Below are 15,778 nucleotides of genomic sequence, written 5' to 3'. Positions count from 1 at the left end.
GGAAATAAATCACACACGGCTAATTCTTGAACTTGCTTGGAGGTCTGAGCTTGTCTCTCGGCCTCAAGGATCTCTTCGTCGTCGACAACTCTTCACCACGGCCACTCTCCCCCTGCATCGGCTCCCGAGGGTACCGTCTCCTGCTGTTCGGCTGCTGTCGGTTCTGGTTCGGCGAGCTGGTCTGTTGGGGTGCTCGGTACTACCGAGCTGGTCTGTTCGGCCGCTGGTCTGTTCGGATGCTCGGTACTACCGAGCTGGTCTGTTCGGCTGCTCGGTATCGGGGGCCCCGTATCAACCCCCCCTCCGTTAAGAGTTGCCTTGTCCACAAGGCAAACCTCCGGGAACTGCCTTCCAATCGTCTCGACCGGCTCCCACGTAGGAGTAGAAGCATCATCTTCCCACTGCACCAAGCCTTGTCTCTCCGGTCGACCGTCGCGCCAACTGACGCGCTCCTCCAATACTGCCACGGGGCGGACTACCGGTCTATCTCCCACAAACTCCGGAGGCAATTTCACCCCGTCCACATCCCCGTCGCCCGCCACAAATTCGCGCAACAGACTCACGTGAAACACATTGTGGACTCGACTTCCTTCCGGGAGACGCAATTTGTAAGCCACCGGGCCCACTCTCTCCAAAATCTCGAACGGCCCGTAGAATCGTGGAGCTAGCTTTGCTGATAACGGCTTCGCCACCGAGTGTTGGCGGTACGGCTGCAGCTTCAACCATACTACATCGCCCACTTCAAACTCCACGTGCCTGCGGTGTCGGTTTGCTACATCCGCCATACGCTGTTGGGCTCGCAAGAGGTTTTGCCGCAAAGTGACCAGCAGCTCTCCGCGCTGTCTGATAATATCCGCCACATTGGGCGGCGTTTTCGCCGACGGCGGGGACGCCACCAGTGCGGGTGGCTCTCGCCCATACAAGGCCTTATAAGGTGACATGCCCAACGCGGAGTGATGGAAACAGTTTAGAGCTAGCTCCGCCCACGGCAAAAAATTCGTCCACTTCGAGGGCTTATCGGAAGCAAACGCTCGCAGATATTGTTCCAAACCCCGATTACGGACCTCGGTCTGCCCGTCCGACTGTGGATGGTAAGCGGTTGAAAAACAAAGTTTGGTGCCGCTTAGGCGCATCATTTCCTCCCATGTTGCGTTGAGGAACACCGAATCTCTATCTGAAACCAACGTCTTAGGGAACCCGTGGTGTCGGACCACCGTATTCACAAATAGCTGCGCTACTCGAGAGGCGTCAAACTTGGTTGGTAGGGGGGCAAAGTGAGCGTACTTTGAAAGCCTATCCACCACCACCATAATGGCTGTATACCCGCGGGATTGGGGCAGCCCGGTGATGAAATCCATCGACACATCCTCCCATACCTGTGACGGAACCGGCAGCGGCTGTAACAACCCCGCCGGCTTACGCGTCGAGTATTTCGTGGCTTGACACACCACACATTTATTCACAAACGACACCACATCTTTGCGCATATTTGGCCAATAAAAACCCGCCGCCAAAAGACGGAACGTTCTTTCGTGTCCCGGATGACCTGCCATCTGCGAACAGTGGTGTTCCTGTAGCAGCTCACGCTTCGCTTTGGACTCCGTGCTCACCAACACCCTGCGATGGTAATATATAAGTCCATCGGCCCATGACAAGTGCGCGGGTGCGTCGCCCGACCTGATCTTGGCCGCAAGCTCCACCAGTTCGGCTAGGGAGGCGGTTTCCTCGCGCAGAACCCGCAGTATATCGGGCACAGGCCTGGAGATGGCTGCGAGGAGCTGGACCTCGGTCGCAGCAGCGCCCCTTGCGACTTGGACAGTGTCCCCTTCGGGCTCGTCGGGATGCGGTCCGTGCGTGTCGTGTTGCCGAGACAAAGCATCGGCTGCCTTGTTCGTGCTGCCCTTCTTGTATTCGATCACAAATTTGTATCCCATCAACTTCCTCACATAAAGTTGTTGGTCCGGAGTCTGGACCACTTGTTGTAACAACTCTTTCAAGCTCCTCTGATCCGTTCTGATAATGAACTCACGCCCCAATAGATACTGTCGCCACTTTTGCACGGCCTCCACAATAGCATACAATTCTTTATGATACGTAGATGCCACTCTCCGGCGAGGTCCAAGTTTCTTACTAAAAAACGCAATGGGGTGATTCTGCTGCATGAGGACCGCGCCAATTCCTACCTCGCAAGCGTCTGTCTCCACGCAGAATTTCAAGGTGAAATTCGGGAGTCGTAGGACCGGTGCCGAGGTCATTGCCTGTTTTAGAGCCACGAACGCGTTCTCGGCCTCGGGGCACCATCGAAAAGCTTCCTTTTTAAGCAAATCCGTCAGGGGCGCCGCGATCATCGCGTAGTGAGCGACGAACCGGCGGTAGTAGCCTGTCAAACCTAAGAAGCCCCGCAGTTGTCTAACTGTTCTCGGCGTAGGCCACTCCGTCATCGCCTGTATTTTGGCCGGGTCGGCCTTAAGTTGACCGTCGTCAATGATGTGCCCCAAATACTCCACCGACATACTACAAAATGAACACTTCGAGAGTTTGACGAAGAAGTTTTGTGCCTGGAGTAGCTGAAGAACGGCTTCCAAATGGCGGCTATGTAGCTCAAGGGTCGTACTGTAAATCAATATGTCATCGAAGAAGACGATAACACATTGTCGGAGAAGCGGCTGGAAAATCGCATTCATCGCCGCTTGAAAGGTGGACGGTGCGTTTGTCAACCCGAAAGGCATCACGAGGAACTCGAAATGGCCGTCGTGAGTCCTGAACGCGGTCTTGAAGATGTCGTCCTCGCTCATTCGAATTTGATGATACCCCGAGCGAAGGTCCAACTTTGTAAAATACTTCGCACTGCCCAACTCATCAAAGAGTTCCTCCGCCGTTGGTATGGGGAAATGATCCGGAACGGTCGCTGTATTGAGAGCCCGGTAATCAATGCAAAACCGAAAAGTGCCATCTTTTTTACGGATCAACAATACCGGGGATGAGAAAGGACTGTGGCTGTGGCGAATAATACCTTGCTCCAACATATCACGTACCTGCCTTTCGATTTCCGTTTTCTGGAAGTAAGGGTACCTGTATGGTCTCACATTAATCGGCCTCGTACCCGGCAGAAGATGGATCCGATGATCGAACGGGCGCGGCGGAGGCATACCACGGGGCTGTTCGAACACAACCCTATGCGTCTTCAATACAGCGAGTATTTCGCTCGGTAAACCCGGTGGGAAGTCCTCCAGGCTGCTTCCGTCCCCTGCCTCGGATCCCCCCTCGATCGGCACAATCTCGTAAAACTCGTGGTCCGTTGGCTGGGCCGTTAATGTGTAGAACGAGTGAAGGGAAATCTGTTTCAGTCCCGGCGTCAAACCTTGCAAGAACACTGGCCGCTCCCCGTGAGTAAATTCCAACGTCTTCTTGACAAAATCTGCCGACACCTTTCCTAGCGACTCCAACCAATGCATTCCCAAAATCACATCCGGTCCATGGTGAGCGAGAATGTGGAGGTCCACCATAAATACATAGCCCTGCAGAGTCAGCTTGGTGCCCCGCGATATGTGGGTGCAGAGCAGGGATGCTCCGTTACCTACCAACACCCGGAATGGTCTGATGGGTGTTAGCTCCAACTGTAGTAACTCCGCGATGCGCGGCTGGAGGAAATCCAATGTTGCTCCCGTGTCGATCAACACTCGCACGGTGGTCTCGCCCAACGTGCCCTGCACAATAAACGGTTTCGAGCTCCCCCGGCCATCCAAGGCGTGAAGGTGCGATAAATCAGCCGTAATCAGTTCGTCCCCTGGGTCTTGGTCTGCCGAGGCATCCTCCTGTGGACTGTCAGCTTCGTCATCCATATAGCAAAGAAGCTTGACCTTACAGACGTGGCCCGCGACCTATTTTTCGGGGCAATGGTAACAAAGCCCACGGCGGGCTCGCTCTGATTTCTCGGCGTTAGACACCCTGATTGGGTATGTTCGTGATTTGTCTGCGTCTCGGCCCTGCGGCTCTTGCAGCTGAGGCCCGGACGCTGGTGTCGAGACAGGGGCTGCGGTGGCCCTTTGGTCCCTCCCCGACCACTGGCGTCGTGGATATGACGACGGTTGTTGTGGCCGCTCGTCCTGTATTGCGGCTAAGCGTAGCGCTAGTGCCATTGCCTCCGCCAAAGAGGTCGGGTTCTGCAATTCGATCTTCTCTTGCAAGGGTTGCTTTAGCCCTTGGATAAAAATAGGAATCAAGGCCGCCTCTGATAAATCGGTCACCCGATTGAGGTACCGTTCGAATGTTGCGTGGTATTCTGCTACGGTGGATGTCTGGACCAGTTTGGCTATTAGACCGGTGTAGTTTCTGAAGCTTTGGGGGTCAAATCGATGTCTCACGTCGTCCAAGAACTCCTGCCACGTGACAAAACCATTAGTCTCCCTGTAATTAAATATCCATTCCGAAGCGGGGGGATCAAAAAGCATCACTACATAATGCAAACGCTCCGTCTCCGGAATCCGTTTATGATCAAAATAATATTGTACGCGGGAGATCCAATTTGGCGCATCCGCCCCGTTAAAATGGGGGGCGTCCATCTTCATACCCGAAGAATAATCGGCCCCCTGACGGTTGAAACGTTCTCGGCGCTGAGGAGGATCCCAGCAAGAAACCCCGCGATCCTCGTACATATCCTCGTCCCAATCGTCGCGCCGCTGAGGCGGGTCCCAATTGTCCCGACGGCGACCCGTTCTATACTCCGTCACATCACGCCGCTGTGCAAAACGGCCTCCCCCACCCCGATCTCCGCGACCTCCTCGATACGGGCGTCCCCGACCCCGATCCTGGTGGCGGTATGGGCGGTCAATATCCTCTCGTACTGGCCGACCGTGGCCTCGATACTCCTCCCATTCACGGTCGGCGTCATCCCAAACTGGGGTGTGATCAGCCGCCTGTGGATTCGGTCGTCGCTCCAACGTTTCGACCCGATGGTCCATCTTATCAAAGCGCGCATTTAACTGCGCGAACCCTAGCGTGATCGGGTCCGTTGATTTGGACGTACCCCCGATCTCGCCTACCTCCCGCTGTCGCGCCGGCTCTAGATATAATGCCGACGACGTCTCGGCCACGGGGTAATCCGAAGCCATCTGATTTCTGTGCTGTTATTGATGATGAGTTACGGGATGAAAGCACCAGTTGTTACGGACGTACTCCGCAACGACTCCGTGATCTTCCTTCTCGACGGAACAACGAACAATTCCAACGACAACCTCGCGGAATTGATCGAGAAATTTGCTGAGTAGTGGACGTATTCCACACGACAGCAAAGAAGAGAAACGATTTGCTTGTTTCGCAAGATAGGTTTTAGGGAAAATATTTCATTCATCAAAAATAATCTGTGAAGAAATACCCTATTTTATACTAAGGACCCTAGGGCGGTTCGACGTATCCTAAAGCATCCGGGAAAGAACCGCAAAGAAAACCCGAACGGGGCTTATAACTCAGGCCCGACTCAATAGCAATTAAATTACTGTTCAACAATAACTAAAACATAAAAGGAAAGAAAATCAAAAGGAAATAAATCACACACGGCTAATTCTTGAACTTGCTTGGAGGTCTGAGCTTGTCTCTCGGCCTCAAGGATCTCTTCGTCGTCGACAACTCTTCACCACGGCCACTCTCCCCCTGCATCGGCTCCCGAGGTACCGTCTCCTGCTGTTCGGCTGCTGTCGGTTCTGGTTCGGCGAGCTGGTCTGTTGGGGTGCTCGGTACTACCGAGCTGGTCTGTTCGGCCGCTGGTCTGTTCGGATGCTCGGTACTACCGAGCTGGTCTGTTCGGCTGCTCGGTATCTGGGGCCCCGTATCAGAGAGGCGCAATTGGTGAGCCTGCCCGGATTCCTCGCGTCTCGTATCCCCGAATTGGCACCCGTTAGTGTGGTTGCCCACTTGTCCTCAAGAATGTTATATTACCGGGCTGGGCTGAATGAAAAGCTGGTAAATCCTACCAAAAGGTCTAAATAAGAAACAATAAGTGTCCCGATGGATAACAATAACCAAAATAAATGTTTTGTCATCTTTAAATTAATTGTAATCAATATAGAAGATTAATATAGAAGATCCATTGTCAATCAAGAATGTATGATGTAATGTACATGACTCACTAGATGTAATTGACAACTCTCACCGCTCTCCATACATACTGATACCAGGAGCATAAACTCTACTCTCCCTTACCCTTAGGATATATAGATAGTATATATGTAGCATGTAGGTAGGGTGCATGATTAATGTGACTTTGTGAGTAAAGCTGGGAAAGAAGGAAGGTTGTAGGGAGTTTAGAGAGGAGGAGTGAGATGTATATTGTGGGTGGTATAGGTGCGGATGCCTTGATCAGTAGAGCTCAGCGATATGGATTTATTGTTATGCTTTGCTTTACCACAGGGAGAAGTTGGTGGGAGATGAACCACTCTCACATGGCAAACTTTTTCCAAGTTGGGGACGCCATGGAGATGTGAAGGAACATCTATCGCGAACTTTCCAGAACCATCCGTCCTACCTTTTGCTCTTGGCCATCTCTTCGCGCCACATACCACACTCACCTCTGCGCCTGCAAACAGAATATCCATTATAAATTTTCATGCTAGTATAAATTGAACAATTTGTAAATGACAATACTTGCTCCGTTAATCTTCTTTTTTTGTTGTTTTTATAATTCGGAGTCATGATGACTGAAAATTGGGTGAGTATTCAGTTTTCGGTTTGATTTTAACAAATTATTCGCATCTCCACTAAAAATGTCTCATTTTTTCTATTTCAAGATGTGTTCGTAATTTAAAATCTCATTTACTTTTCTCTATGACCATTTCACCAAATCATTAAACTCATATTCAATTATAAAACTAATAAATAAAAGTGGAGTTTATATTTCACTAACTCATTTATCTATTTTTTTTATAAATCGAAAAAGTTTTTTAAAATTCGTGGGAGTCAAAATAAGACTTGGGGGATAGACGGAGACTAAATGCAAAGGGGAGTTGGAGAGATGCACTCTTTAGTGTTTGTAGGGCTGGAAAAAATACCGAAAAGCCGAAACACCAGCCTTATCGTATCAAAAAAATACCGAAAATATCGAATTTTTGGTATACCGTGATTTTCGGTACGGTATGATACCTTACTGAAATATTTCGGTAAGGTAAAGGTATGAATTTTTATATACCGTAATTTAAGGTATACACCGTAAAATATTAATATATAAAGTATTTTATGTATTTTTAAATTATAAAGTTTATTGTGAAATATAATATAATATGAATAAAATATACTAGTATTTAATACCCCGTATATTATTTAAATTACTATAAAATATAAATAGTATTCTAAAAACTCAAATATTCAATTTTCATTGATATTGAAAGTAAGGTATACCGCAAAAGTATGGTATACCGAACTTTGGTACGGCATACCGAAAATAAGGTACGATATCGGTATGAAAATTCTCCATACCGAAAATAAGGTATACCGAAGTTCGGTATACCGAAAATTTTGGTAAGATAAAGGTATGATTTTTTCGCATACCGAATTTACGGTAAGGTATACGGTATGGTGATTTCGGTAATGTATACCGTACATACCCACCCATATGTCTGATCACCAAATCATGATTATAATTTAATAATTTATAATTATACTATCAAACAACAAACCCTTTTTCTCTTTAAAAAAATACTAAAAAAAATAAAAATAATAAAAAAATATAAAAATAAAAAGAAATACTAACAAATAAACAGTCATGTGATGAAATTCATGGCAAACGGAATATCAAGTTAAATAGAATATTATACTATTTCAGGAAAAAAAAAACAAAAAAAAGAGGCATAGCAAATAATTAAGAATGTCGACTGAAATTAATAACCTGACACAGGGTGCGGGTTGGAGTAAGGATTCTGATCGGCGTTGCAAATGATCGTGCCGGAAATCACGACGGTGGAGAGCTTCTCTTCCCCATAACCAGCCCACCGCACCACCTCTTCCATGTCCGATAATTCACCCAACAAACTCGAACTCCCAAAGATGAAGACGACGAAGACGACGACAAACGCCTTAGGAATCAACAATCGGAGAAAGGAGTTCATATTTAGTATCGAAGTATAAACTTTGTTACAAAGCAAGAAATGAATGAAGCGATAATGAGGGAATATCTAGCACGCACCCCGCCTATGGGTTTTATACCCTTTTCGTGGATTTAATATTACCCTTCACCAAACTCTCAATTCATATTTTATTTTTCACTTATATACATATTCAAATTATTGGCACCACTTTCTATAAATATAATGTGCAAATTTTATTGTTATCTTTTGAATTTTCAAGGTGATTGCTTCCTTTCTAAATGGTGTACTGGTCAATCAAATATTGGTCAAAAGGGTTTGTCAACTTACATCGAATTCTTTTTTTCTTAAGAAAAAGTTGGAACTTATGAAATGGAAGGCTAGCTGTTTGGGTTAGGTAGCCTAATCTTAATAACTATACACTCATTTTGAACATTGGACTCTGACCTTCAATTCGGTAAACTAGCATTTCAACTTCAGTCAACTTGTCAAACCATCTCTAATTTTCATATATAAATTAATTATACCATATTTAAATTTTGAAATAACAGTTATTCATTTTATTATTAGTGATCAAGACCACTTACAAAAGTGAGATCATGCATCATCTTTTAGGCCTACGGACTACGGTATTGGTGATAGAGTTAGTGATATTCCTATTGGAGTGACTCTATTCTCGATATGCTCTTGCTAAGCCACTTTGTTTGGTTTTAGTCTACTTATTTTGTTTTTTATTTACAATATTAATTAATTCCCAAATACGGATATTACTAAGAAAATATATGTATTTGTTTTAGGCATATGAGCCTTTTCTTCATTTTAAGCTTTTAATTTATTTTTAATAATTAGTAATCATATGATAGTCATGTTGATACTTTAGTAGCAGTAATATATAATGATCTAGCTAGAGGCCCAAATATTATCTCTATCAATGTAAGAATTTTCAAAAAATATGGTCAATTTAGTTTCTGATCAATGGTTGGACCCGTATATATATATCCAAGCTATGAAATGTATATTCAATTGGTTATTGGATTTTATTTGGTTACAAAATAACTAATTGCTCAAGTACTTTTGTTTTCTATCCTTTGTGCAATGTGTTTTTATTTCTAGTTGGCTGCGGTTCTTTTGTCTACATTTCTGTCTTCCCTCTTGTCTATGTCGCTTAGGCTGTTGTTAGGAGGAGTGTTTTTTGGGGGCTTTCACATATATATCCCTGGTTTTTTATCCTTTCTATTATTGTGGACCTATTGCTCATTATCTAATTCTAGATTGGCTTAGAGCATTTCACTACAAAAAAAACAGGCTTTACCGAGCACCAGGTGCTCGGAAATATAAGGCAAAATGCTCAGAAAATCGTGATAAACATAGCACTTTCCTAGCACCGAGAGTGCTAAGTATTTGCTTCGTCGGAATTTTTAGACGAGCACCCGATTATGCTCGAAAAATGTCTAGCACATACCCAGGTGCTCGTAATATTCCGAGCACTTACATGATTTTCAGATTTTGGAACATGGCGAGCACATACTCAGGTGCTTGGACATCCGAGCACCCGATTGTGCTCGAAAAATGCTGAGCACATACCCCGGTGCTCGTAATATTTCGAGCACTTACATGATTTTCAGATTTTGGAACATGGCGAGCACATACTCAGGTGCTCGGAAAATCCAAGCACATACCTAAGTGCTCGGAATTCTGGTTACTAAAAATATTGCTATTTTCCTGTATTTTTATTTTATGAATTATTAATAAATTATTTTAGTTTATTATACTTTTTTAAAATTAATATTAATTAAATCAATATAATTTTTAATTATTTAACAAAAATAATAAATTAAAAATGTCAATATTTTGTATTAGTACATAGAAATATCTCAGAAAATTTGCATACATAAAAAATTTTGGATCATTCACCATAAATATTTAAATTTATTTTAAACATATAATATAAACATTTTAAAGCAATAATTCCGACCACCATACTTGTGCTTGGAAACTGCCGAGCACCATATAAGTGCTCGGAAATTATAAAAATATATAATTTTTAATTATTTAACAAAAATAATAAATTAAAACATGTCAATATTTTTTATTAGTACATAGAAATATCTCAGAAAAATTGCATACATAAAAATTTGTGGATCATTCACCATAAATATTAAAATTTATTTTGAACATATAATATAAACATTTTTAAGCAATAATTCCAACCACCTTACTTGTGCTTGGAAACTGCCGAGCACCATATAAGTGCTCGGAAATTATAGAAAAATATAATTTTTAATTATTTAACAACAATAATAAATTAAAACATGTCAATATTTTTTATTTGTGCATAGAAATATCTCAAAAAAATTGCATGTATAAAAATTTGCGGATCATTCACCATAGATATTAAAATTTATTTTTGAGATACATTGAATAATTATACAAGTCTTTTTCTGAAAAATATTTATCCTCAACTCGCACGACATACATTGAATAATTATACTAAGTCTTTTTTTGGCATACATTATATTGAATAATTATACTAGTAAATTCATATTGCGTATTTCCGAGCACAATTAAATATGCTTGCTATATTTCCGAGCACAATTAAATGTGCTTGCTATTTTGCCGAGCACATGTAGAAGTGCTTGGTATTGTCCGAGCATAGGTAAAGGTGCTCGTTGGTTTTATAGATGATTTAATAGTTGATACGATTGCGTTCGATACCACGATCAACTTTTTTAATGAAACTAATTGTTCTCGCAAAAACTTGAATCAAATAATTGGTTTACAATCCGTATCAACCGTTCGGACCGGCTACGAGCAGGGGTTTCGCTGCGCTATTACACGCCATTTCAGCATGGCGAATTTTTTTTAATTTTAATACATTTTCCTATCTTTAAGTATCTTCATTCTTCTTCTATACTTGTAGTTTTTGAAATCACATTGCCATTTTAATCTATGTTACATATTTTGCGAGCACAAATAAAGATGTTTGCTATGTTGCCGAGCACAAGTAGAAGTGGTCGGTATTTTCCCAGCACAAGTAAAAGTAGTCACTGGTTTGCCGAGCACTAGTAAATATGCTCGTTAGTTTTGCGAGCAAAGGTAAAAGTGCTCGATATTTTTCCGAGCAAAGGTAAAAGTGCTCGGTAGTTTCCGAGCACAAGTAAGGTGCTTGGCGAGTGTTGGTCGGGAAACAGTGTTTTTTATGTATCGGAAATAAATAAAGTCTCAATAAGTAACATGTCTAAACTTGTCCAGAGCCTTTGTCCTAACGACAAGGAGCTTAGACATTATTGTATGAGGTGCCGAGTTCGAGTCCTCTTAACATCACTTGTAATTTCCTCCTTGTTATAGGAGTTTATTTGTAATTTCCTCCTAGGAGTTAATTTTAAAAAAAACATATCTAAACTAGGCAAGGTGGATAGACAACTACTCCCTCCGTTTCTTCATAGTTGAGGCAAAACTTTTCGGCACGGAGTTTAAGAAAGGGATGTTGAATGTGTTAAATAAATAGATAAAAAAATAAGAGAGGGAAAAAAGTAGAGAGAATAAAGTAGAAGGTGAATAAAGTAGAGAGAATAAAGTAAGAGAGAGTAAAGTAAGAAAGAGAAAAAAGTTACTATATAGGGAAATGACTCAACTATGAGGGAACTTCCTAAAATGGAAAAATGACTCAACTATGGAGAAACGGAGGGAGTACTAATTAACTTACTCAACCCGGCCACTACTTTACTTCTTTTTCTTTCTTTTTTTAATGAAAAAATAAATTAAATATAACCAAACCAAACGTTAACATCATACACTCGGGCATACCTGAGGAAAAAACAAGTGAAAAGCCTCAAGATGGCTAGTGTAAAGTAACATGGTAAAAACCAAGAAGCAAGAAGTAAAGGGCAGGGCCCCAACAAGATCGAGCACAGTTCAAATCACCCATCGAAACCCAGAGTGGGCGGGCCTCGTTAAATCCCTTGGGGATAAAACCCCATGGGATAAAACTCTCCAAGGGAAAAAAGAGTACCCTGATGAGTAACTCAAAATGTGTCGAACGCCAAAACAGCCAAAGTCTGTGAGCACCTTCAACTGTCTGGTAGGTGAAGAAGAACCTGATCATGTGGAAAGTGTGAGTACAAGATGTTGTAGGTGGCTTCCTTAATCTCAAAGATGACCCTAGCTGCGTCCCATGCCTTCCCGTCAAAGATAACCTTGTTCCGCATTCTCCAAATGATCGCCACTGAAGCTGTTAGGATGCCTTGAATCATTACTGATGCCGCTAGCCAAACGGGGGTTGTATCTATAACCGCAGTCATAATGCAATTTGTTCTCCGTTCTTGCCCATGGACGTAACCAACACAACGTTGGTGAACCACATAAATTATGTGTCTCTTTACATTCTTTCGTTTGTCGATTACATAATTGTCATATTTGTCATAACAAACTGGTATCTAGAGCCTGGTTTTCGAACTATGGTTTTGAATTCCGCTGCTAGGGTTTCTGGTAAATCGATCAAAGATGTCTGCTTTGAACGTGAAGGTTGACAAATTCACCGGGAGAAATAGTTTTGGCTTATGGCAGATCCAGATGCGATCCCTGCTGAAGCAGCAGGGTTTATGGGCACCGCACAAAACAAAGAAGGCAATGGAGGATGATGAGGAGTGGACAACCCTAGACGAAAAGGCCCACTCGACCATCATGTTGTTCATGTCTGACGATGTTATCATCGAAGTTGCTGATCAGGATACTGCTGCTGCCCTTTGGACGAAGTTGGAGAGTCTATACATGACGAAGTCTCTAACCAACAAGTTGCTCCTGAAGCAACGTTTGTTTCGATTACGCATGCAGGAAGGTATGCCCCTTCGGGATCATCTGGAAAATTTGAACAAAATTTTACTGGATTTGCGTAATGTTGATGTTAAAGCAGAAGACGATGATGTTGCTTTAATTTTGCTTGTTTACTTGCCTGAGTCGTACGAAAATTTTGTTGAGTCTTTTATGACTTGCAAGGAAACTCTGTCGTTAGAGGATGTTCGATCCGCTCTTCACATCAGAGAGGATCGTCAACAGGCAATGAGTTCAGCCACAGAAAATCTGGCATCGGGTTATCTGTTACGGGTAAAGGACAGAAGAAATTCGGACAGAAGAAGCGGAACTCCAAAGGTTAAAAGGTCCTAAAGGCCCTAAGTCAGATGACATCTGCAGATATTGTAAAGAACCGGGTCATTGGAAGGCTGATTGTCCAAAGATAAAGAAGAAATTGGGAAAGAAGGAGGATGATAATGGTTCTGCGACTGTGGCAGAAGCTGATGACGCAAATTCGGAAGAAGAACTGGCCTTGGTTGCGGATGAACAGCCACACTGTAATGATGTGTGGATTTTGGATTCAGGAGCATCGTATCATCTCTGTCCTCACATGGAGTATTTCACCACTTATGAGTAGATGGAGGCAATGTTACCATGGCCAACAGTGTTGTCTGCAAGGTGGTTGGCATCGGCTCAATCAGGATTAGGACGCATGATGGGGTCTTCTGCACCTTGAACGATGTTAGGCATGTTCCACAGATGACGAAGAATCTGATATCGCTGAGTATTTTTTACAGTAAGGGTTTCAGTTTCAAAGGTGAAGGTGGAGTAATGCGTATTCTGAAGGGTTCGAAGGTGGTTATGACATCTTTGAAGTGGGGTACCTTGTATGCTTTGAGAGGTTCCATCGTGGCAGATTCTGCTGATATTGCATCATCCGAGGTGGCAACCAAGGATATGACCAAGCTGTGGCATATGATGATCGGTCATATGGGAGAACGTGGCATGAGAATCATGTCGAATCGTGATTTTTTTCTGGGCATAAAGTGCAGAAACTTGATTTCTGCGAACACTGTATATTTGGGAAGCTTCATCGCAGCAAGTTTCCAAAGAAGGGGGTTCATCGAACGAAGGGGGCACTTGACTACATTCATATGGATTGTTGGGGTCTTTCACGTGTTGAATCTGTTGGAGGACACAAGTATTTTGTGTCGATGATTGATGACTACTCGAGAATGACTTGGATGATTATGATGAAACATAAAGGTGAAGCATTCAAGAAGTTCAAAGAGTGGAAGACTTTGGTTGAAAACCAGACAGGGAAGAAGATCAAGCGATTTAGAACAGATAACGGTCTGGAATTTTGTTCGTCTTAGTTCAATGAGTTCTGCAGGAGTGAAAGGATCGTTCGACATCACGCCGTTAGACATACACCACAGCAGAATGGTGTGGCAGAACGCATGAATCAGACATTGTTGGAGAGAGCAAGATGCATGCTCTTTCATGCTGGTTTGACTAGGAAATTTGGGCAGAGGCAGTAAACACGGCTTGTTACCTAATCAACCGTGGACCTCACACTGGCATTGACTGTAAGACACCTTACGAGGAATGGTCTAATGATATACCTGCAGATTATTCTTCGCTTAGAGTTTTTGGTTGTACTGTTTACTATAACCGAGAGCCAAGAAGAGTATATTTGTTGGTTATGGGAATGGAGTTAAGGGATACAGAATTTGGTCTCCTTCAGAGGATAGAATTATTCTCAGTCGGAATGTGGTGTTTGATGAAAATTCTATGCTCAACTCTACTGTGAAGTCTATTGCTATAGAGGATTTGGAAGGTGTTGATAAACAGATGGAGCTGCAAGTCACTCACAATGAGAGTGAATCACAACTCCAAGGTGGAGAAGATCAACACACTACTGCTGAAGCTACTGATACTACTAGTTCGGATGTTCATCCACAAGCTCGTCAGACAAGCATCGCTATTGACAGAGCTAGGAGGACAGGTGTGAAGCCTCCATTGAGGTATGGTTTTGAGGATATGATGGCATACACTGCAGGTTGCCAATGAGGTCGAAGATGAGCCATCGGCAGATGAACCACCTACCTACAAGGAGGCTATTTCAGGCACTGAGCGTGCTAAGTGGCTCGCTGCAATGGAAGAAGAGATAGAATCACTTTTGAAGAACCTGGCTTGGGAATTGGTTCCACGGCCTAAGGGGAGAAAAATTATTACTTGCAAATGGATATTCAAGAAGAAGGAAGGGACCACACTAGATGAGGGTGTTAGATACAAAGCTCAGCTAGTTGCAAGAGGGTTCACGCAGAAGGATGGGGTTGACTATAATGAGATATTCTTACCGGTGGTCAGACACACTTCCATCAGAGTGTTACTTGCGATAGTTGCACATTATGATTTGGAGCTTGAGCAACTAAATGTGATGACGACTTTCCTACACGGATTGCTCGAGGAAAATATCTACATGACTCAGCCAGAGGGATTCATGGTTCCGGGCAATGAGGATTATGTTTGCAAGCTGAAGAAGTCCTTGTATGGACTAAAGCAGTCTTCAAGGCAGTGGTATAAGAGGTTTAACAGTTATATGATCCAGTTGGGGTACAGTAGGAGCACGTATGATTGTTGTGTGTATCACAACAAAGCTGATGATAGTTCTATGATCTACCTTGTCCTGTATGTGGATGATATGCTAATTGCTGCGAAGTCGATGTCTGAGATTCAGAAATTGAAAGTCTATCTGAATGCTGAGTTTGATATGAAGGATTTGGGTGCTGCAAAGAAAATCCTGGGCATGGAGATATCTAGGGAAAGAGCAAAGAAGAAGCTATTGTTGGGAAATAAACACAGGCAATCACGAATATGAAAGAGAATGAACACAGGAAATTGTTGACCCA

General features: G+C 43.4%; 1 protein-coding gene across 3 annotated transcripts; it reads right to left on the bottom strand.

Annotated features, from left to right (window-relative positions):
• Window positions 1-5,369: 5,369 nt before the first annotated feature.
• LOC121743693 lies at window positions 5,370-8,203 on the bottom strand. Of its 3 annotated transcripts, none has more exons than XR_006038321.1 (3): window positions 7,877-8,201; window positions 6,126-6,571; window positions 5,371-5,977 (listed from the first exon to the last, which is right to left on the bottom strand). XR_006038321.1 is itself a non-coding variant. In XM_042137023.1 (3 exons), the coding sequence occupies exons 1-3, from the start codon at window positions 8,094-8,096 to the stop codon at window positions 5,931-5,933; spliced, it is 438 nt and encodes a 145-aa protein (XP_041992957.1). In that variant the 5' UTR covers window positions 8,097-8,203; the 3' UTR covers window positions 5,372-5,930. The 3 variants fall into 3 exon arrangements, 2 of the variants coding, with proteins under 2 accessions (XP_041992956.1, XP_041992957.1); XM_042137023.1 differs by having other exon boundaries at window positions 5,372-5,977; window positions 6,401-6,571; window positions 7,877-8,203; XM_042137022.1 differs by having other exon boundaries at window positions 5,370-6,571; window positions 7,877-8,197.
• Window positions 8,204-15,778: the final 7,575 nt, after the last annotated feature.

This window comes from Salvia splendens, chromosome 8 (genome assembly GCF_004379255.2).
Source record: "Salvia splendens isolate huo1 chromosome 8, SspV2, whole genome shotgun sequence".
In the NCBI taxonomy this organism is placed as follows: Eukaryota; Viridiplantae; Streptophyta; class Magnoliopsida; order Lamiales; family Lamiaceae; genus Salvia; species Salvia splendens.
Note: the sequence above shows the minus strand (reverse complement) of the source record. Positions and strands in the feature narration are given on the sequence as shown.